The following is a 22002-nucleotide window of genomic DNA, read 5'->3' as shown; positions in this document are numbered from 1 at the left end:
TGCCGGATGTGCGTCACAAAAACCGTGACCCCGACGATCTATCGCACGATAGATTGCCTGGTGTAAAGCAGCCTTTAGGATGGGAACTTAGGTAGACACAGCTGCTGGTGGTCCTGGTGGTCCTGGGGACCTGATAGGTTCCCTTTAAACATACAGCAGTGATTTTTACATGCATGTTTTCAGACTCCCTATAGAAGTTCTATAGGGAAAAAACGTACAGTTCAACAGTGTCGTTACCCAGTCTTCATGAAATCACATCCATTGCTTGAACTTTGGCTGAACCTTAGGCCCCCTTCACACGTCCGTGAAACACATGCGTGTTTGGTCCATTTCCGTATGTACCGGAGACACGGACACACGTGCTCCAATGTTATTTAATGTTTGTAGTTACACGTGCGTTATTCTGTATGGTGCGTGTGTCCGTGTGCGTGAAACGTATGTGTATCCGTATAGCACGGATGGATGCATGTCCGTTTTCTGCAGGGAACACACACACACACACGCACCCAATGAAAGTCTATGGATCCGTGAGCACACGTACGTGACACGGATGCATCTCAGTATGCTCCGTGTACGTTGTGTGCTTTTTTTCTAGCGATGTCGGTCAGTCTTTCTTTTTCTGCGTATGTCGGTCAATCTCCCTCAGTCCGTCGGTCGGTCTCTCTCTCTGTCCGCCGGTCGGTCTCTCTGTCTTGTCTGTCCCTCTCTGTCTGTCGGTCATTCTCCCCCCTCTCTGATACTCACCGTTCCCCGATCACCGGCGCGGCGCTGCACGGCTGTTAAAAAAAACTCCAGCGGCTTTTACTATTTTGAAAAAGCCGGCCGCTCATTAATCCATCTCGTGTTCCCTGCTTTCCCCGCACACCGGCGCCTATGATTGGTTGCAGTGAGACATGCCCCCTACGCTGAGTGACAGCTGTCTCACTGCAACCAATCACAGCTGCCGGTGGGCGGGTCTATACTGTGCAGTAAAATAAATAAATAAATAATTAAAAAAAACGGCGTGCGGTCCCCCACAATTTTTATACCAGCCAAGATAAAGCCATATGGCAGAAGGCTGGTATTCTCAGGATGGGGAGCCCCACGTTATGGGGAGCCCCCCAGCCTAACAATATCAGCCAGCAGCCGCCCAGAATAGCTGCATCCATTAGATGCGACAGTTTTGGGACTCTATCCGGCTCTTCCCGATTTGCCCTGGTGCGTTGGCAATCGGGGTAATAAGGAGTTAATGGCAGCAACCCATAGCTGCCACTAAGTCCTAGATTAATCATTGCAGACGTCTATGAGACACCCCCAATGATTAACCTGTAATTTAAAGTTAATAAACACACACAGTGAAAAATCCTTTATTTGCAATAATAAACTCTAAGAAATACCCTCGTTCACTACTTTATTAAGCCCCAAAAACCCATCCATGTCCGGCGTAATCCACGGAGGTCCCGCGTCACTTCCAGCTCTGCTACATGAAGGTGACAGGAGCTGCAGAAGAACACCGCCGCTCCTGCCAGCTCCACGCAGCAACTGAGGTGAGCAGCGCGATCAGCGATGATGTCACTCAGGTTACTCGCGGCCACCGCTGGAGCCTCCAACTGTGACAGCAAGTCGCCCGAGTGACAGCGATGAAGTCACAGGTGAGTTGTGGTCTCGGGTGGAGGATCCAGCTAGCCGGGGGTAACCTGAGTGACAGCAGCGCTAATCGCGCTGCTCACTTCAGTCACTCAGGGGATTAGCGGTCACCCGTGAATCCTTCACGGGTGACCGCTAATCAGTATGTGACACAGACAGAGCCGCGGTATGACAATGAAATCGGGTGAAGTTCACCCGAGTTCATTCTCATCGCGTGACGCTGTCTGTCTGCTGTCAGCGGGTATGTATTAACGACATTGTGCATCACACATGGAACATTTCACATGGGCAACACACGAACATGTCACTTACGTATCTCACGCACACACGGACATTCCACACGCACACACGGCTAGCATACGTTATTCACACGGATGCCACACATACCATAAAAACAGACATAAAAACGGAACACGGACCCGAAAAATGTAACGTAACACACGTGCGTGTTTTTCACGGATGTGTGAAGGAGGCCTTAAAGGAAAATGATGAAAACATATTAGGTCAATTGGCAGATGTGGCTTTCTCTCTGCGTGTGGCCATGAAGCTTAGGCCATGCATACATTGGCATCCATGTTGAATGGCATTGCGACAGATTCTGGAGTGCAGTGTGCAATTTTTATTTTTTGATAACCACTCCCTCATTTTACAGATCCCACCCCTTCTCACCCGCTGAATGTGCGTCTCGTCATGGGGCACAGTTTAGTGAGGAAGAATCCTGGTGTTACTGTAAGGTTCAGAAGTGATTGCCTGGTGTTAATGTGTCGCCCAGGGTTATGGGGTACTCGGTCCCGGGCGGTATATAGCTGGGCAATGTCACTTTGGTGGCCGTTGCCCGGTTCCGTGCCCTGGGTGCTTTTTGAAAAGGGGAATATTTACAGGGGATTAGAATAATGTTCAACGTGACACCATTTGCGGGTTGCGGCTATGTAGATGGAGCCGCTGCTACACAATTTCCACTACTGGGGCTGGTGTTAATGGCAGCCTGGATGCAAGCCTCCGGTCCTCCGCAAGCAGGGCCGGGCCCCAGAGGACAGGTGATGTGATGGGTGTCGGAAGAATGTAGCCCACAAAAGTGTTTCATTGCAACTGGTTCTTTTATCACTTTCTGGTGGTAACTGGTCACCCGAGGCCGGCTGGTTTCACTTTCAGGTCCCCCTTCTCCCAGTGCCGGTTTAGCAACCTGGTGCCTTCTTCCCCTGCACCTGTCTTTTGGTTGGTGGGTCCCCGTGGCGTAAAGCAGCTGGGATCCCCTCCTGGTGGTTTTCTACTGCAGTCCATATGATGGTAGCGTGAACCCTGAGGGGTTGGAGTCTCTGGTCCTGTCCCTGGTTCTCCTATTGCTACTGAGTCCCAAACTTCAAGGTCAGTGAGGTCCTTTATGGTCCCCTCACTGGAGCTTCTGCCTGACCTAGGGTCCTGTACTCCGTTGGTGCGTAGTTCTGGGATTACTCCACCCTACTCCACCATCAACTAACTGCCTGGGCCCTCAGGTCACTCCTGTCAGCACGTCTACTTACTTTCACAGTCACTGCTCAACTCCTTCTCCTCCACTGTCTGACTCTCCACTGTCTGCCCCTCCCACCTGGTCAACTAGTGGACTGGAGTGGCTCCACCTCTAGTCGGCCATCCATTGGTCCAACCTTACCCTGGTACCATTCTATGGGGGGAATGTTGGGGAAAACTGGGATTTTCTGGAGTGTTTGTGTGTTACCGCCACTGGTCTTCTGGGTACCTAGGGGGTAGTCCCTACATCCTGGTGAGGCATGCAGTACCTTGTAGCTTCCTGATGGCTTCAGGGGCGCTACATTAAGGGGTCACATGGTGGAGTGGATTCACTAAGTCATAGGTCAGGGTGAGCAGCATGGACTGGAGGCCTTGGTGTAGCCCAGCAAGACATGTAAACAGTATGTGGGAAGACCGATACAGCAGAATCTGCATGGCAGCAGGTGGATCATCGGAGCTGGAAATCATAGAATGGTAGAGTTCGAAGGAACCTCAACGGCCATTGGGTCCAACCCCCTGCAAGTGCATGTTTTCCTAAATCATCCCAGCTATATGTTTATCCAGCTTCCACTTGAAGATTTCCATTGATGGAGAGCTCACCACCTGCCGTGGTAGCCTGTTCCACTCTCTGACTGCCCTCACTACCTCCCGTGGTCGCCTGTTCCACTCTCTGACTGCCTTTGTAGCGCCCCTGAGCCACTCAGAGCACTACAATGAACTGCATCCTTTTGGGGATGCAGGACCTACCCCCTGGGACCTGGAGTACCAGTGCTGATACCACCAAAGCACATCCAAAATCCTAGTTCTCCACTCCACACTGAGACTAAAGGGTTAATCAAGTAAGGTGATGGTCACCTAGAGTTAGGAACGAGTCCTGGGATGAGCCAGCCTGGTGGGAGGGGACACACACTCACACAGACAGGGAGAACGGTGGCACACAGTGAGATGTGCGGACGTGCTTGAGCTGGGTCCATGCAACGGTGATACGGGTGCACAGGAGACAAGTTGCCAGGGCGGGTGCGGACAAGTACTGCTGGGACCGGAGCACGCATGGGGCACAGGGCGCTAGATCAGGCGCCAGTTCTACACGGCTTGATAATCACCTGCACGGACGCAAACCAAATAATCCGGGGGGCGGCGGCAGTACACTATGATTGGGGTTCGAACACTTACCTCCCCACAGGATCCGCACTGTCCATCGTATGGAGAAGGAGACTGTACCCCAAAAGGGACAGTCAGGGCCCAAACGCTCTATGCTATGGGGACCCAATCAACAGAGAGTGCCGGGGTCAGAGCAACCTGGGTCACTACATTGGCATTGATACTCCATGGGACCTGAACAAGTCATCCACGGCTCGGAGTAAGTAGAGAATGTTGGTGCAACCTTGTACGGTCTCCGCTATTGCCCTTCACAACTCCCAGGCACGGCCCTACCTGCGGAGGGCCCAATATCATTGCTGCAACCACCACCAGCCCTGGGAGTACCCACATTCAGCAACGGCGGTTCTCCACCCTTAACCACAACCCGCAAGATGGCGTCACGTACACTAACTTTCATCCCTACTTAAAATAATTCCCCTTTTACAAGAGAAGCCCCAGGGTACTGGACCGGGCAACGGCCACCAGAGTGACATTCCCATTTGCAACCGCCCGACACCGAGTACCCCCTTCCCTGGGCGACACACCTTCCCTGTCAAAAAGTTTTTCCTAATGTCTAATCTGATTCTCCTTCCTTTAAGTTTCATCCCATTGCTTCTTGTACTTCCTTCTGCTAATGATAATATTGTGGTTGCCTCTGCACTGTGACTTCCTTTCAGATATTTGTAGACCACTATTAAGTCTCCTCTCAGCCTTCTCTTTTTCAAACTAGAAATTCCTAGTTCTTTTAGCCGGTCTTCATGTGACATGGTTTGTAGAGATGAGCGAACCGGTCCCGGTTCGGCTCGAGGCCGGTTCGCCGAACGGGGGTCCCGTTCGAGTTCGGCTCGTCGAACGTTCGACGAACCGAACTCGAACGTATAGGCTAGAATGGGAGGCAATCACAAACACATAAAAATGCATTATAAATGTACACAAACAGTTAATAAACATTGCCATAACACTTACCGGTCCCCGCGATCCCTTCTGCACTCTGTCTCCTGCCGCTATTCCATCCGATGATCGCTTAATCCTCCCGGTGACCTGCACTGCCAGCAGAGATGCAGGACCTATCGTGACGTCAGAATAGCCATGTGACCAGTCACGTGGCTATTATCTCATTGGCTACAGACTGGTCACATGACTATGACACGTCATGTAGGACCTGCGAGTGCATCTCTCCGGTACACGGTGCACATATGTGTATCGCCGTGTACCGGCGACATGCTCTAGCACACGGTCGACTCCCCGTTCCGTTAGGGACCGGCTGACACAGCCGGTCATTAACGGAGATCACCGTTGCCATAGCAACGGAGCTAACCGCGGCTCCGAGAGCACCGTTGCTATGGTAACGCGTCTGTCAGCGTTACCGCTGTTACCGCTGACAGCCAGCACTGATCACTCACGGAGTGAAGGCTGCACGCTGGTTCACGATTGTAGTGAGGATTGTAGTGAGGATGGAGGTTCCCCAGCCCCAAGTGATGAGCTGGTGCACCTCATCCTCACTACAATCGTCACTACTACTACACTAGTGAGGATTGTAGTGAGGATGGAGGTTCCCCAGCCCCAAGTGATGAGCTGGTGAACCTCATCCTCACTACAATCGTCACTACTACTACACTAGAAAGAAAGAAGACAGAAGAGCAGGATCGTGGATGGCTGACAGGGGGTAATAAAGATGGAGTCTCTAATGTGTCTGTGTATTTTTTTCTATTAAAGTATTTTTTCTCTGTGTGGTGTTTTTTTTAACCCTTTATTGGAGATTCTTAATGGCCGGGTCAAACGTGCCTGACATTAAGAATCTCTGGCTTAATACTGGCTAGTAAAACAAAGCCAGTATTAACTCATGATTACCCAACAAGCCACCCGGCTCCAGGGCTGTTGGAAGAGTTGGATACAGCGCCAGATGATGGCGCTTCTATGAGAGCGCCATTTTCTGGGACGGCTGCGGACTGAAATTCGCAGTAGAGGCGCCCAGAAACCTCGGGCTAACCTGTGCTGCGGATTCCAATCCCCAGTTGCCTAGTTGTACCCGGCTGGACACAAAAATGGGGCGAAGCCCACGTCATTTGTTTTTTAATTATTTCATGAAATAAGTGAAATAATTAAAAAAAACGGGCTTCCCTATATTTTTGGTTCCCAGCCGGGTACAAATAGGCAACTGGGGGTTGGAGGCAGCCCGTGGCTGCCTGCTGTACCTGGCTAGCATACAAAAATATGGCGAAGCCCACGTCATTTTTTTGGCGGGCAAAAAAATTCTGCATAGTCCTGGATGGAGTATGCTGAGCCTTGTAGTTCTGCAGCTGCTGTCTGCTCTTCTCCATACAGATAGACAGCAGCTGCAGAACTACAAGGCTCAGCATACTCCATCCAGGACTGTATGCAGAAGTTTTTTGCCCCCTGAAAAAATTATGTGGGCTTCGCCATATTTTTCTATGCTAGCCAGGTACAGCAGGCAGGTACGGCTGAAATAATAAAAAAAGGGCTTCCCTTTATTTTTGGTTCCCAGCCGGGTACAAATAGGCAACTGGGGGTTGGGCCAGTTGCCTATTTGTACCCGGCTGGGAACCAAAAATAAAGGGAAGCCCTTTTTTTATTATTTCATGAATTTCATGAAATAATTAGAAAACAAATGACGTAGGCTTCGCCCCATTTTTGTGTCCAGCCAGGTACAACTGGGCAGCTGGGGATTGGAATCCGCAGCACAGGTTGCCCTGAGCTTTCTGGGCCCCACTGCTGCGAATTGCAGTCTGCAGCCGCCTCAGAAAATGGCATTTTCATAGAAGCGCCATATTCTAGCGCTGTATCCAACTCTTCCAGCACCTGCCTGCTATACCTGGCTAGCATACAAAAATATGGCGAAGCTCACGTCCTTTTTTTGGCAAAAAAAATAAAAAATGCTTCCCTGGATTTTCCATTGCCAGTGAAGGTAACACCAAGCAGTGGGGGTTAGCAGCCAGTAGCTGCTTGGATTACCCTTAGCTAGCAATACAAAAAATGCAGCGGGAGCCCATATATATTTTTTTTAATTATTTATTTAAATAACTAAAAATAAAATGGGCTTCCCTGTATTTTGATTGCTGGACATCACAGTGCTGTAAAAATAAATCTTTAAAAAAATGACGTAGCGCTCCGCGGTATTTTTGATTCTCAGCGCAGATAAAGCAGACAGCTATGGGTTGCCACCCCCATCTGCCTGCCGTTATCTTGGTTGGCAATCAAAATACAGGGAAGCCCATTAATTTTTTCTATTTAAAAAATAGTTAAAAAAAAAAATGACGTTGGGTCCCCCCATTTTTGATAGCCAGCTAGGGTAAAGCAGACGGCTGTAGCCTGCAAACCACAGCTGGCAGCTTTACCGTGGTTGGGGATCCAATGTGGAGGTCCCCTCAGGCTCTTTTTTATAATTATTTTATAAATATTAATAATTACACAATAAAAGTAGGGTCCCCCCCAAATTGGATCACCAGCCAAGGTAAAGCGGACAGCTGTGGTCTGGTATTCTCAGGGTGGAAAGGTCCATAGTTATTGGGCCTTCACAGCCTAAAAATAGCAGGCCGCAGGCACCCCAGACGTGGCGCATCCACTAGATGCGCCAATCCTGGCGCTTCACCCCAGCTCATCCCGTGCCCTGGTGCAGTGGCAAACGGGGTAATAAATCGGGTTGATACTAGCTGTAAAGTCACCTGAGATCAAGCCCAGCAGTTTGTGATGTCATGGCGTCTATTAGATACCCAACATCATAAACTGTCAGTACTAACAAAAAAAAAAATCGACAAAAGAAATTTATTTGAAAAAACAGTCCCCAAAACATTTCCTCTTTCACCAATTTATTGTAAGAAAAAAAATAAAGGGGTCCCACGACGACTCTGGACCGTCTAGAATATGGGGGGCAGACACTCAGGGAACGTATCCCCCATTTTCTAGGAGTGCGGACCCTTCATGTGAGGAGTGTGGGTGCAATGAATCTGCACTCACTCTCCCCGGGTCCACAGCAGCAGAGTCCATGTCGTAATGGTTGCTACCAAAGCTGCAATGCCCTGCTCATGAGGTAAGGGCATGCCTAATCAGGAGAACTACTGTAGAGGAAGCTCTGCTCACTGGTATATAGGTGCTCAGAGGTAATAATAGATAAAATTAGTGAGTAACCTCGGCACTCTAAATCTCCCATACTAAGTCAGTAAGTCACAACGGATAGTAATGCAAAATCACTCTTTATTGGTCCGTATTAAGAAAAATTTTTTTTTCATAAGCATATATGTTTTTGTCCAAAACAAGTTACAAATGACGTTTCGGCCTGAGCCTTCGTCAGATTGGACTTATCTGCATGTAATCATGAAAAATGACAATAATCAGTATCACATAAGAGTGAGAGAACAATAACATAAACTCGAACAATGTAGAGGTACAATTGGGATGCAGCAAAAAAATTGCAACACAGCAAGAAATGAAACACATGATACAAATGTCATAATACAGTACAAGGACAATATAGTAATGACAAATATGGGGGGGTCAGAGTAGACTTAGACAGCTCTGGTATGAAAGAGATGTCAATCATAAAGTAACATGTGCAGTAGGTGTAGAGCTACACTATGCATGGCAGAGCTAATGGGTAGACCGACCATAGAAAAAGAACGGAGAAAAAGTGGAGAAAAAGTGGAGAAAAAGTGGAGCATAAGAGGAGAAAAAGTGGAGAAAAAGTGGAGAAAAAGTGGAGATTAAGAGGAGAAAAAGTGGAGCATAAGAGGAGAAAAAGTGGAGAAAAAGTGGAGAAAAAGTGGAGATTAAGAGGAGAAAAAGTGGAGAAAAAGTGGAGCATAAGAGGAGAAAAAGTGGAGAAAAAAGTGGAGAAAAAAGTGGAGAAAAAGTGGAGAAAAAGTGGAGAAAAAGTGGAGCATAAGAGGAGAAAAAGTGGAGAAAAAGTGGAGAAAAAGTGGAGCATAAGAGGAGAAAAAGTGGAGAAAAAGTGGAGCATAAGAGGAGAAAAAGTGGAGAAAAAGTGGAGAAAAAAGTGGAGAAAAAGTGGAGAAAAAGTGGAGCATAAGTAGAGAAAAAGTGGAGAAAAAGTAGAGATTAAGAGGAGAAAAAGTGGAGCATAAGAGGAGAAAAAGTGGAGAAAAAGTGGAGAAAAAGTGGAGATTAAGAGGAGAAAAAGTGGAGAAAAAGTGGAGCATAAGAGGAGAAAAAGTGGAGAAAAAGTGGAGCATAAGTGGAGAAAAAGTGGAGAAAAAGTGGAGAAAAAGTGGAGATTAAGAGGAGAAAAAGTGGAGCATAAGAGGAGAAAAAGTGGAGAAAAAGTGGAGAAAAAGTGGAGATTAAGAGGAGAAAAAGTGGAGAAAAAGTGGAGCATAAGAGGAGAAAAAGTGGAGAAAAAAGTGGAGAAAAAAGTGGAGAAAAAGTGGAGCATAAGTAGAGAAAAAGTGGAGAAAAAGTGGAGAAAAAGTGGAGCATAAGAGGAGAAAAAGTGGAGAAAAAAGTGGAGAAAAAGTGGAGAATAAGAGGAGAAAAAAGTGGAGAAAAAGTGGAGAAAAAAATGGAGAAAAAGTGGAGAAAAAGTGGAGAAAAAGTGGAGAAAAAGTGGAGCATAAGAGGAGAAAAAGTGGAGAAAAAAGTGGAGAAAAAGTGGAGAAAAAGTGGAGAAAAAGTGGAGAAAAAAGTGGAGAAAAAAGTGGAGAAAAAAGTGGAGAAAAAGTGGAGAAAAAGTGGAGAAAAAGTGGAGCATAAGAGGAGAAAAAGTGGAGAAAAAAGTGGAGAAAAAGTGGAGAAAAAGTGGAGATTAAGAGGAGAAAAAGTGGAGCATAAGAGGAGAAAAAGTGGAGCATAAGAGGAGAAAAAGTGGAGAAAAAGTGGAGATTAAGAGGAGAAAAAGTGGAGAAAAAGTGGAGCATAAGAGGAGAAAAAGTGGAGAAAAAAGTGGAGAAAAAGTGGAGAAAAAGTGGAGCATAAGAGGAGAAAAAGTGGAGAAAAAGTGGAGAAAAAAGTGGAGAAAAAGTGGAGAAAAAGTGGAGAAAAAAATGGAGAAAAAGTGGAGCACCCTTTGGTACCTTTCATGTGGCACTAAGGGGTGCTTATCTTTGTATTTAGCCAAAAAAATGAAAAAAAAATGACGTAGGGTTCCCCCTAGTTTTGTAGCCAGCTAGGGTAAAGCAGACGGCTGCAGCCTGCAGACCACAGCTGGCAACCTCACCTTGGCTGGTAATCCAAAACTGAGGGCACCCCACGCTGTTATTTTAAATTAAATAAATAATTAAAAAAAAAAACACGTAGGGGGTCCCCCAAAATTGGATCACCAGCCAAGGTAAAGCAGACAGCTGGGGCCTGATATTCTCAGACTAGGGAGGTCCATGGTTATTGGAATCTCCCCAGCCTAAAAATAGCAGGCCGCAGCCGCCCCAGAAGTGGCGCATCCATTAGATGTGCCAATCCTGGTGCTTCGCCCCAGCTCATCCCGCGCCCTGGTGCGGTGGCAAACGGGGTAATATATGGGGTTAATACCAGATGTGTAATGTCACCTGGCATCAAGCCCTGGGGTTGGTGAGGTCAGGCGTCTATCAGATACCCGACATCACCAACCCAGTCAGTAATAAAAAAAAATAGACGACAAACACATTTTTATTTGAAAAAACACTCCCCAAAACATTCCCTCTTTAACCAATTTATTAGATTGAAAAACAAATCCAGGTCTGGTGTAATCCAAGGGGTTGCCATGACGATCCACACTGTCCCAGTCAATGAAGAGCAGGATGTTCCCCATTGGCTGGGAGAGCAATGCAGTGACCTGAGCTAACATCAATGGGTCAGCCCAGGTCACTGCAGGGCATGACAAGTGCTGCTGTCAGCGAGGTATATTACCTGCGCTGATCTCCAGCACTGCCGACAGCCCCTGTCACTGAGTTCAATGACCGGCGTCTTCCCCTCAAGTATCGCGAGAGGTCCGTGACGTCACCGCTAGTCAGTCTCGGGTCGGAAGCGAGAGGTGATGTGACAAGCGGCGGCCATGGAGGACAGTGACAGCGCTGAGGTCGGGATGGCGGGACTTCATCACCGCAGGTAAGCCGAGCGGGGGGGGGGGGGTTTGTGTTTGTGTGTGTGTATGTATGTATGTGTACATGCCGCGGGCAGGAGGGGGCGGAGCGAGCTGAGCGGGAAAGTGTGGCCTTCCTGCACGTAACTAAGATAAACATCGGGTTACTAACCAAAGCGCTTTGCTTGGATACCCGATGTTTATCTTGGTTACCAGCTTGTGGCAGGCTGCCAGCGATGGCTCCTGCACACTGTAGCTGTAAAAAGCCCTGCTTTTTGCTGCTAGAACCGTTCTCGAACGTATCTAGAACTATCGAGCTTTTGCAAAAAGCTCGAGTTCTAGTTCGATCTCGAACAGCCCCAAAAATCACTCGAGCCGCGAACTGGAGAACCACGAACCGCGAACCGCGCTCAACTCTAATGGTTTGCAGACCTTCTACCATTTTGGTGGCTCTTCTCTGTACTTGCTCGATATATTGTAACCTCCGGCTTCATGGAACACTGGAGCTACCGATAGGTCACAAATCACTGGAGACCAACAGATGGGGCTTTGATAGAAGATGAAGGGTGTGTATAAGACCAAGGGCAGGGGATTTAGATTTGAAGCACCTCTCCAGCAGTACAATGAAAAAAAACCCCGCTAAAGTAGTGCTTTAAGCCATAAGAAATAAGACCAGATGCAACTTTAATATTTATATCTATGAAGCTGTGAAAGCATTTTTTTTTGTTTGTTTGTATTTTCCTTACAGAAATAGCTGTAGAATTTTTTGTTACCCTTTTTGGGGTTCAAATAACGAATTTTTATTACATTTTTTGAGAAGCCTGTTTAATTTTCTATAGAATTCACTATATGGAATGAATAACTTGATACTGTTATTGCATATATATTTTTTTACATGATAAAACTCAATTTAAAGTGACCTAAATTGACCGTGGTCTAAAATAGGGTGCCATTAACAAGGGCGTTCGTTCTCAACCCTTGTCTGGAGAGTCATAAGATCATTTACCTATATTACAGGAATGAAACCTTTTTTACGCTTGTCTTCTAGGATCTATACTGTCAGCACATACAGAAGATCACTTCCATCAACAGATTCGAGTGGAGGAAGGCAAAACGAGGAATACAATAGTGTCTGACCAAGTCCGGGAGTTGGAACATGGAGGTTGTCTTTAGGAGGAGCTAGACTTGGGGTTACTGCCCAGCACTGATATGTATTTTACTCAAACCTGTATCTCAGTCTCAACACTGGTCTTGACGTTCATCATATGGTGGCTTTTAGGTTTTCATGGCTTTTCAAACCATCGGTTGTCATCATGTTGGAATCATGGTGTCACCTGAAGACCTAATCACTATTCGTGAGTCCACCCTTTAGCTTTGAGTACCAAAACACTTTGTCCAACCACTGACGTTGAGTCCCTCGTAGAACCTTTTGTTTTCCAACATGTCTACACTTTGTCGATAAGGATGATGACGAATAATGGTGGTGGTCACTGTAGACATCATGTATAAAGACTAATATAGGCAAAAAGTTCTGGATTTCTTTCCTGTAACCAGTCGGGTTGCCTCTTTGACCTTTCTTGTGCATTGGGCATCCATCCAAAAAAAATTCAATTAGATTATATATAAAAGAAAAAGCCAAAACAATCCTGTTTTAAAGAAAAGTTGCACTAAGTTTACTGAATAACGAAAGGTTATCACTAATGATGGGTCCTTTATTTATGTTTTATGGAGCATATATTTGCATAAAATAAATTATTGTATTAAAAGTGAATATATATATATATTGTACTATTAGCACGTTAGACGTCAAACGATGCAGTACTAATAAGCACCAACTATACAATGTATAATATGGCTTTATATTTAGATCTATTCATAATTTATATTTCAAAACCCTTTGTGGTCAATAAAACGTAATTAAAAGAAGATTTTTGTAAATGTATGTTGAATGAAAATACTATTAGATCTTAAAGGGAATCTCCATCCGCAGTGTCTTCCTATTACTGTTGTCATGATTTTAGCATGACATTGACTCTGCTGAGCCAGTGCATGTATGTTGTCTCCAAGGCTAGATCCGAGAGGAGGGGCCTGTTCGTTTGTGCCTCATTCCGGAGGCCACGTCACTAGATCTTGGTGTTGTTACCTCCAAGACATTGCCAATAATAGTTCCTGCTCTGCAGCGTGCAACTGGTTTCTGTGATTGTACACTGATCAAGTCCCGCTACCCAGTACCATTCTTCGTGACCTCCATCCCTCCTGCCCAGCCTGACCTCCCTGCCCACCTGACCCTGGCTCCGTTCCGTGTCCTCACCTCCATTCCCTCCTCTATGCGTACCTGTCCTCCCTGACCTCTGTCCCTCCTGCTCAGTCTGTCTTCCCTGTTTTCCTGACCCTGGTCCCGTTCTGTGTCCCGACCTCTGCTCTCTCCCCTGTGCTTACTTATTCTCCCAGCCTCCGACCTCAGTTTTGTTCTTTGACTTTGGCTTGCTTATGACGCGCCCACCGGGGCCTGGGGAGACTCGTTGCCGGGCCGCAGGTTCTGCTGGTGCTGCTAGGATGCCACGGTGGCCAGGCCCGGTTCCGTGACCCCAGCGGTGTCGTTTAATAAAGATGTAGGGGATAATGGGAGTTATTTGTGACACCAAGTGTGGTATGCGGCCAGTTTGGTGCCGCCGCTGCAAGATAGGGACCTCTAGGGCTGATGGTGACGCAGCTTAGATGGTGTAGCTCTCCACAGGTAGAGCTGGGCCCCAGAGCGAATGGGGTTGGTAGTAGTAGTCTATTATGGCGGACACAGGCAAATAATGGAGTGACTCAGGGGTGCAGTCAAGAAGTGTTTACTCACTGTAGCCGGTTACACACAAGCCGCGGACCACCTTTGGAGTGCCGGGATTCACCGTGATGGGCTCCAGCCGATCCCAGGTAGTTCGAAAGTCGAGTCTGGTGCACCTTTCTTTAGTGTACACTTTCCCTGGCCGATGTCTACGCTGGCTTCGCCCTCCTGCCTTGCGCCCTCGCTCACTGAACCCTGTTCCAGGGCCCGTGAACCCTGTTGGGCAGTGTGAAGCTCTATCCCTCTGGTTCGTTTTAAGTCACTTTCCAGTGAATTCATGTGTGGTGGTAGCCTCGGTGTCTGAAGACACCCCAGCCACTGGTTTCACTAGGGAGCCTGTGGGTTTAATCTCCTCTAGCCTGGGGACCAGTCCCCGAAATGCGACCATGTCCCTCCACTCGATTATATGTGGAACGAGTCCACTAGTGTAGTAATTTTATGCCTGGGCGGAACGGTACCAGCTCCAGACCATGAGTCTTTGCTCCTCCACTGGTCCTCTCCATCTTTCAATTCACTCTCTGCACACAACACCTCTGTTACCACTCAGCTGACTCCAGCTCCCGGTCTGGTTCGGGTATAATCACGCCATTCACATGTTCCTATTCCAATGTAGTGTACTTAATCCTGTGCACTATATGTCCTATTGGGGTTCTCTATGTTGGAGAAACAGGACAGAGCCTAAGGCGGGCTTTGCACATTACGACATCGCAAGCCGATGCTGCGATGTCGAGTGCGATAGTCCCCGCCCCGTCGCAGGTACGATATCTTGTGATAGCTGGCGTATCGAACATTATCGCTACGCCAGCTTCACATGCACTCAATTGCGCTGCGACCGTCACTCTGGCCGGCGACCCGCCTCCTTCCTAAGGGGGCGGGTCGTGCGCCATCATAGCAACATCACACGGCAGGCGGCCAATAGTGGCGGAGGAGCCGACATGAGCAGGATGTACACATCCCGCCCACCTCCTTCCTTCTCATTGCAGCCGGGAGGCAGGTAAGAGATGTCCCTCGCTCCTGTGGCTTTACACACAGCGATGTGTGCTGCCGCAGGAACGAGGAACTACATTGTACCTGTCTCTGCTCCGGCATTATGGAAATGTCGGAGAATACACCGATGATACGATAACGACACTTTTGCGCTCGTTCATCGTATCAAAAAAGGTTTTACTTACTACGACATCGCAAGTGACGCCGGATGTGCGTCACTTTCGATTTGACCCCACCGACATCGCACCTGCGATGTCGTAGTGTGCAAAGCCGCCCTAAGGTGGGCTTTGCACACTACGACATCGCAGGTGCGATGTCGGTGGGGTCAAATTGAAAATAACGTACTTCCGGCATCGCATGCGACATCGTAGTGTGTAAAGGCTCGATGATACGATTAACGAGCGCAAAAGCGTCGTAATCGTATCATCGGTGCAGCGTCGGCGTAATCCATGATTACGCTGACGCGACGGTCCGATGTTGTTCCTCGTTCCTGCGGCAGCACACATCGCTGTGTGTGAAGCCGCAGGAGCGAGGAACATCTCCTACCAGCGTCACTGCGGCTTCCGTACGATATGCGGAAAGAATGAGGTGGGCGGGATGTTTACATCCCGCTCATCTCCGCCCCTCCGCTCCTATTGGCCGCCTGCCGTGTGACGTCGCAGTGACGCTATACGACCCGCCCCCTTAATAAGGAGGCGGGTCGCCGGCCAGAGCGACGGTCGCAGGACAGGTGAGTCCATGTGAAGCTGCCGTAGCGATAATGTTCGCTACGGCAGTTATCACAAGGATATCGCCGCTGCGACGGGGGCGGGGACTATCGCGCTCAGCAACGCAGCATCGGCCTGCAATGTCGCAGCGTGCAAAGTACCCCTTAGAGCAAGAATGAGATCTCACCACCACACAATTACAGACAAAAAAACCCATTTACTTGTAGCCAAACATTTCTGTACTTCAGGACACAACATAAACCACATGAAAATTGTCATATTAAAAGGCAACTTCAGATCACAGAGCCATCGAAGGGTCTGGGAATACAAATTCATTACAATGTTTAACTCTGTAAATACAGGACTAAATCTGTCAGAAGGATTTATGACTCACTACAAAATCTAAGGAGTCTGCTCCAGAGACTGAGGGCACAGACCTCTGATCCTACATGGATATTGGGACAATAAAACTCTCAACCACTAATCAAAGCTAATTAGGGATTCACTCTCTAAGCTCAGTGTTTGTTCTTGGTATGTAAATGGCCTTTTATTATGCCATCCCTCTGCTCTGTTTGTGTATATATTTGTGTTTCTTCAGATATTTTGTCATACCATGCCTGGTGAAGGGACCTGAGATGTCTCGAAAGCTTGCTTTGTAACACCATTTTATTCCTTTTTAGTTAGCCATTTAAAAGGTATCACAACTACACAATTTTAATTTTGTTTCTCTCACTGAGAGCAATCAATCCTTTTTCAACTGGTTAACACGATACCAAAACCTTGTTCTTTTAACTGAGGTATTACTACCACACTTTGTGATCAGAATCTGGAGATGGTAGTTAGATAAATGTGCATTCGAATGTAACCAGAAAAAGACCCTGCCTGTTGGTTAATTGGTGTTTAGGGCTCATGGGACTTAAAGGGGTATTCCCATCTCCAAGATCCTATCCCAACATGTAGTAAGTATAATAATAATCTCAGTGGTTAGCACTGCAGTCTTACAGCGCTGGGGTCCTAGGCATAAATCCCACCAAGTGCAACATCTGCATGGAGCTTGTATGTTCTCCCCATGTTTGCATGGGTTTCCTCTGGTTTTCTCCCACACTCTAAAGATATACTGACATAAGGAATTTATTCTGAGCCCCAATGGGGACAGTGTTACCAATGTATGAAAGTGCTATAGAATTAATAGCGCTATATAAGTGAATAAAATAAATAAATGATAATATGATCACTTCTTTAAAGCGCTGTGGAATTAATTGCACTATATAAGTGCGCTAAATAAATACAGTTTTGCAAATACCTCCAATGAGAAATGTAGTATAGTTCTTTTGGTTAGCTATGTTGCTTACCTCATGTGCAGGGCATTGTAGCTTAGGTATCATGGTTATGACCACAACTGTCACTATGTGAGTGGTCTTAACCAACTAAGTTGCAATGCCCTGCAGATGAGTTAAATAACATACTTAATCAAGAGAACTATACTACATTTGTAATTGGAGGTATTTGCTAATGTTATTTAATTGTTTTATTCACTATTCAGCACTATTTGTGTTATTATTCTTGCCATAAAAAAATTAAAGGGTGAGTAGGATCCAGTGCTGATTAAAAACTAGTTTAGACTGATGGGTGGAGGCTTGCTTTGTTGAGATTAGCAGATCTTTTGAAGTTCGAATTCACCAGCTTCATGGAATTTTTCAAGAAAATGTGTTTTGATGCAAATAAATTTGTGGAATTTTAAATCCAAGAGGGAGAGAATACCGCTGACCATAAGAACTTACACTCTACAGGAGAGAGAGAACGAGAGGATACCACTGACCTTAAGAACTTACACTCTACAGGAGAGAGGCAGAGAGAGAGAGAGGATCTCGCTGACCATAAGAACTTACACTCTACAGGAGAGAGAGGGCGAGAGGATACAACTGACCTTAAGAACTTACACTCTACAGGAGAGAGGCAGAGAGAGAGAGAGGATCTCGCTGACCGTAAGAACTTACACTCTACAGGAGAGAGAGAACGAGAGGATACCACTGACCTTAAGAACTTACACTCTACAGGAGAGAGGCAGAGAGAGAGAGAGGATCTCGCTGACCGTAAGAACTTACACTCTACAGGAGAGAGAGAGCGAGAGGATACAACTGACCTTAAGAACTTACACTCTACAGGAGAGAGGCAGAGAGAGAGAGAGGATCTCGCTGACCGTAAGAACTTACACTCTACAGGAGAGAGAGGGCGAGAGGATACAACTGACCTTAAGAACTTACACTCTACAGGAGAGAGAGAAAGAGAATCCCGTTGACCAGAACTCTACAAGAGAGAGACCCAGAGAGAGAGAGAGAGAGGATCCCGCTGAACATAACTTACATTCTACAGGAGAGAGAGAGAGAGAGAGAGAGAGGATCCCCCTGACCATTAGAACTTACACTCTACAGGAGAGACAGAGAGAGAGAGGATCCCGTTGACCATAAGAACTCACACTCTACAGGAGAGAGAGAGAGAGAGAGAGCAAGAGAATACCACTGACCTTAAGAACTTACACTCTACAGGGGAGGGAGAGAGAGAGAGAGAGAGAGAGAGAGGATCACGCTGACCTTAGCTTACATTCTGCAGGAGACAGAGAGAGGATCTTGCTGACCTTAAGAGCTTACACTCTGCAGGAGAGAGAGAGAGAGAGAGAGAGAGAGGATCTCGCTGACTATAAGAGCCTGAATTCTACAGGTAAGAGACAGAGAGCACGAGGATGCCACTGACTTTAAGAACATAGAGACAGAGAGAGAGAATCTCGTTGACCATAAGAACTTGCACTCTACAGGAGAGAGACAGAGACGATCCCGCTGACCACAACAGCTTACACTCTACAGAGAGAGAGGGGATACCACTGTCCTTAAGAACTTACACTCTACAGGAGAGAGAGAGAGGATCCCGCTGACCATAAGAACTTACACTCTACAGGAGAGACACAGAGAGAGAGAGAGGATCCCGCTGACCATAAGAACTTACATTCTACAGGAGAGCGAGAGAGAGAGAGGAGCCCGCTGACCATAAGAACTTACACTCTACATGAGAGAGAGGAGCCCACTGATCATACGAACTTACACTCTACAGGAGTGAGAGAAAGAGAGAGGAGCCCGCTGACCATAAGAACTTACACTCTACAGGAGAGACACAGAGAGAGAGAGGATGCTGCTGACCAAAAGAACGTACACTCTACAGGAGAGGCACAGAGAGAAAGAGAGCATCCTGCTGACCATAAGAACTCACATTCTACAGGAGAGAGAGAGAGATGATCCCGCTGACCATAAGAACTTACACTCTGCAGGAGAGACAGAGAGAGAGAGGAGTCCGCTGACCATAAGAATTTACACTCTACAGGAGAGAGACACAGAAAGAGGATCCCACTGACCAAAATAACTTACATTCTACAGGAGAGAAAAAGAGAGGAGCCCGCTGACCATAAGAACGTACACTCTACAGGAGAGAGAGAAAGAGAGAGGAGCCCGCTGACCATAACAACTTACACTCTACAGGAGAGAGAGGAAGAGAGAGGAGCCCGCTGACCATAAGAACTTACACTCTACAGGAGAGAGAGAAAGAGAGAGGAGCCCGCTGACCTTAAGAACTTACATTCTACAGGAGAGAAAGAGAGAGGAGCCCGCTGACTATAAGAACTTACATTCTACAGGAGAGAAAGAGAGAGGAGCCCGCTGACCATAAGAACTTACATTCTACAGGAGAGAAAGAGAGAGGAGCCCGCTGACCATAAGAACTTACATTCTACAGGAGAGAAAGAGAGAGGATCCCGCTGACTATAAGAACTTACATTCTACAGGAGAGAAAGAGAGAGGAGCCCGCTGACCATAAGAACTTACATTCTACAGGAGAGAAAGAGAGAGGAGCCCGCTGACCATAAGAACTTACACTCTACAGGAGAGAGAGAAAGAGAGAGGAGCCCACTGACCATAAGAACTTACATTCTACAGGAGAGAAAGAGAGAGGACCCCACTGACCATAAGAACTTACATTCTACAGGAGAGAAAAAGAGAGGATCCCGCTGACCATAAGAACTTACATTCTACAGGAGAGAAAGAGAGAGGAGCCCGCTGACTATAAGAACTTACATTCTACAGGAGAGAAAGAGAGAGGAGCCCGCTGACCATAAGATCTTACATTCTACAGGAGAGAAAGAGAGAGGAGCCCGCTGACTATAAGAACTTACATTCTACAGGAGAGAAAGAGAGAGAAGCCCGCTGACTATAAGAACTTACATTCTACAGGAGAGAAAGAGAGAGAAGCCCGCTGACTATAAGAACTTACATTCTACAGGAGAGAAAGAGAGAGGATCCCGCTGACTATAAGAACTTACATTCTACAGGAGAGAAAGAGAGAGGAGCCCGCTGACCATAAGAACTTACATTCTACAGGAGAGAAAGAGAGAGGAGCCCGCTGACCATAAGAACTTACACTCTACAGGAGAGAGAGAAAGAGAGAGGAGCCCACTGACCATAAGAACTTACATTCTACAGGAGAGAAAGAGAGAGGACCCCACTGACCATAAGAACTTACATTCTACAGGAGAGAAAAAGAGAGGATCCCGCTGACCATAAGAACTTACATTCTACAGGAGAGAAAGAGAGAGGAGCCCGCTGACTATAAGAACTTACATTCTACAGGAGAGAAAGAGAGAGGAGCCCGCTGACCATAAGATCTTACATTCTACAGGAGAGAAAGAGAGAGGAGCCCGCTGACTATAAGAACTTACATTCTACAGGAGAGAAAGAGAGAGGAGCCCGCTGACCATAAAAACTTACATTCTACAGGAGAGAAAGAGAGAGAAGCCCGCTGACCATAAGAACTTACACTCTACAGGAGAGAGAGAAAGAGAGAGGAGCCCGCTGACCATAAGAACTTACATTCTACAGGAGAGAGAGAAAGAGAGAGGAGCCCACTGACCATAAGAACTTACATTCTACAGGAGAGAAAGAGAGAGGACCCCACTGACCATAAGAACTTACATTCTACAGGAGAGAAAAAGAGAGGATCCCGCTGACCATAAGAACTTACATTCTACAGGAGAGAAAGAGAGAGGAGCCCGCTGACTATAAGAACTTACATTCTACAGGAGAGAAAGAGAGAGGAGCCCGCTGACCATAAGAACTTACATTCTACAGGAGAGAAAGAGAGAGAAGCCCGCTGACTATAAGAACTTAAATTCGACAGGAGAGAGAGACTCTGGAGATAGAAAATAACTCTGCTGTACAAACTGTGCTCCACTGAGAATTGCTGATCTGTGATGATAGTCCTGATAATTTAGCAGTGTGGGAAATAGAGCCGGCCAAGTTTAATTTTTGTGAAGCGCAAAATCGAATCTTACAATGTTAGAATTCGCATGAAACCACGCATTTCAGGACATGCAACTTAAAGTCAATTCTCTAGTAAATCTCTAGTGCTCAGTCAAAAATGAGGTAGTCACTACCCCCAATAGTATTACAAAGAAACAAAAAACTGACCAGCACCTCCAAACAGGATGACGCAAATGTGAACAGATGCAAGCCGCTGTGATTGTTTTATCTATGAGTAATACTGTGAGCACTAAGATGTCTGCAAACATTAAATATGTGTATATTGAAATGTATTTGTCATGATTAGAGTTGGGCGGACTCATAGAAAACCGGGACCAGCGGGTCCCTACCAATTTTTTAAAAAAAATCTGGTTCCGCATGACACTTCTATGTGTATTAGCTGGCACCTGTTCTTTAGTACAGATATACAGATAACCCGATATTTTAAGTTTTATGTCTCATGCTCAGTACCAAGTTCCAGGTTGTACATAGTACGCAGTAGAGCACCATAGACTTGTATGGGTGCCGAATTATAACTAAGGACATTTCTCTGGGATTGCTATGGATTCAGACAGAAATTAATGGACTGTATTCCAACAGATGCCACATTATGGAAATATTCTTCCCTTGAGAATGTGTTCCTAGTACAGGAGCATAGTACGATGTGAAGGCACCATATGGTGGCACAGGGAGAAGCTAAAGCTCTGTAGTGAGTATCATCATACACAATAGTTCCTTGGGAAAGAACAACGATATAATCCATGCATTATACATAAATAATAGAAATTTCCAATAATAGGAACTGAAACAAAGGTAAAAAAGATATTTTAATGAATCTTC

At 46.6% G+C, this 22002-nt stretch overlaps 1 protein-coding gene across 2 annotated transcripts in view; it reads left to right on the top strand.

Moving 5' to 3' along the window:
* Positions 1–13203, top strand: part of OPN5 (opsin 5) — a 142987-nt gene extending 129784 nt beyond the window's left edge. For both annotated transcript variants that reach the window (XM_075338805.1, XM_075338804.1), the window contains exon 7: positions 12345–13203. In XM_075338805.1, coding sequence (XP_075194920.1) covers positions 12345–12432 — 88 coding nt within the window. In that variant the 3' untranslated portion in view covers positions 12433–13203. The remainder of the gene's footprint in view (positions 1–12344) is intronic.
* Positions 13204–22002: the final 8799 nt, after the last annotated feature.

This window comes from Anomaloglossus baeobatrachus, chromosome 3, assembly GCF_048569485.1.
Source record: "Anomaloglossus baeobatrachus isolate aAnoBae1 chromosome 3, aAnoBae1.hap1, whole genome shotgun sequence".
In the NCBI taxonomy this organism is placed as follows: Eukaryota; Metazoa; Chordata; class Amphibia; order Anura; family Aromobatidae; genus Anomaloglossus; species Anomaloglossus baeobatrachus.
This window is presented reverse-complemented; position numbering and strand designations above follow the sequence as displayed.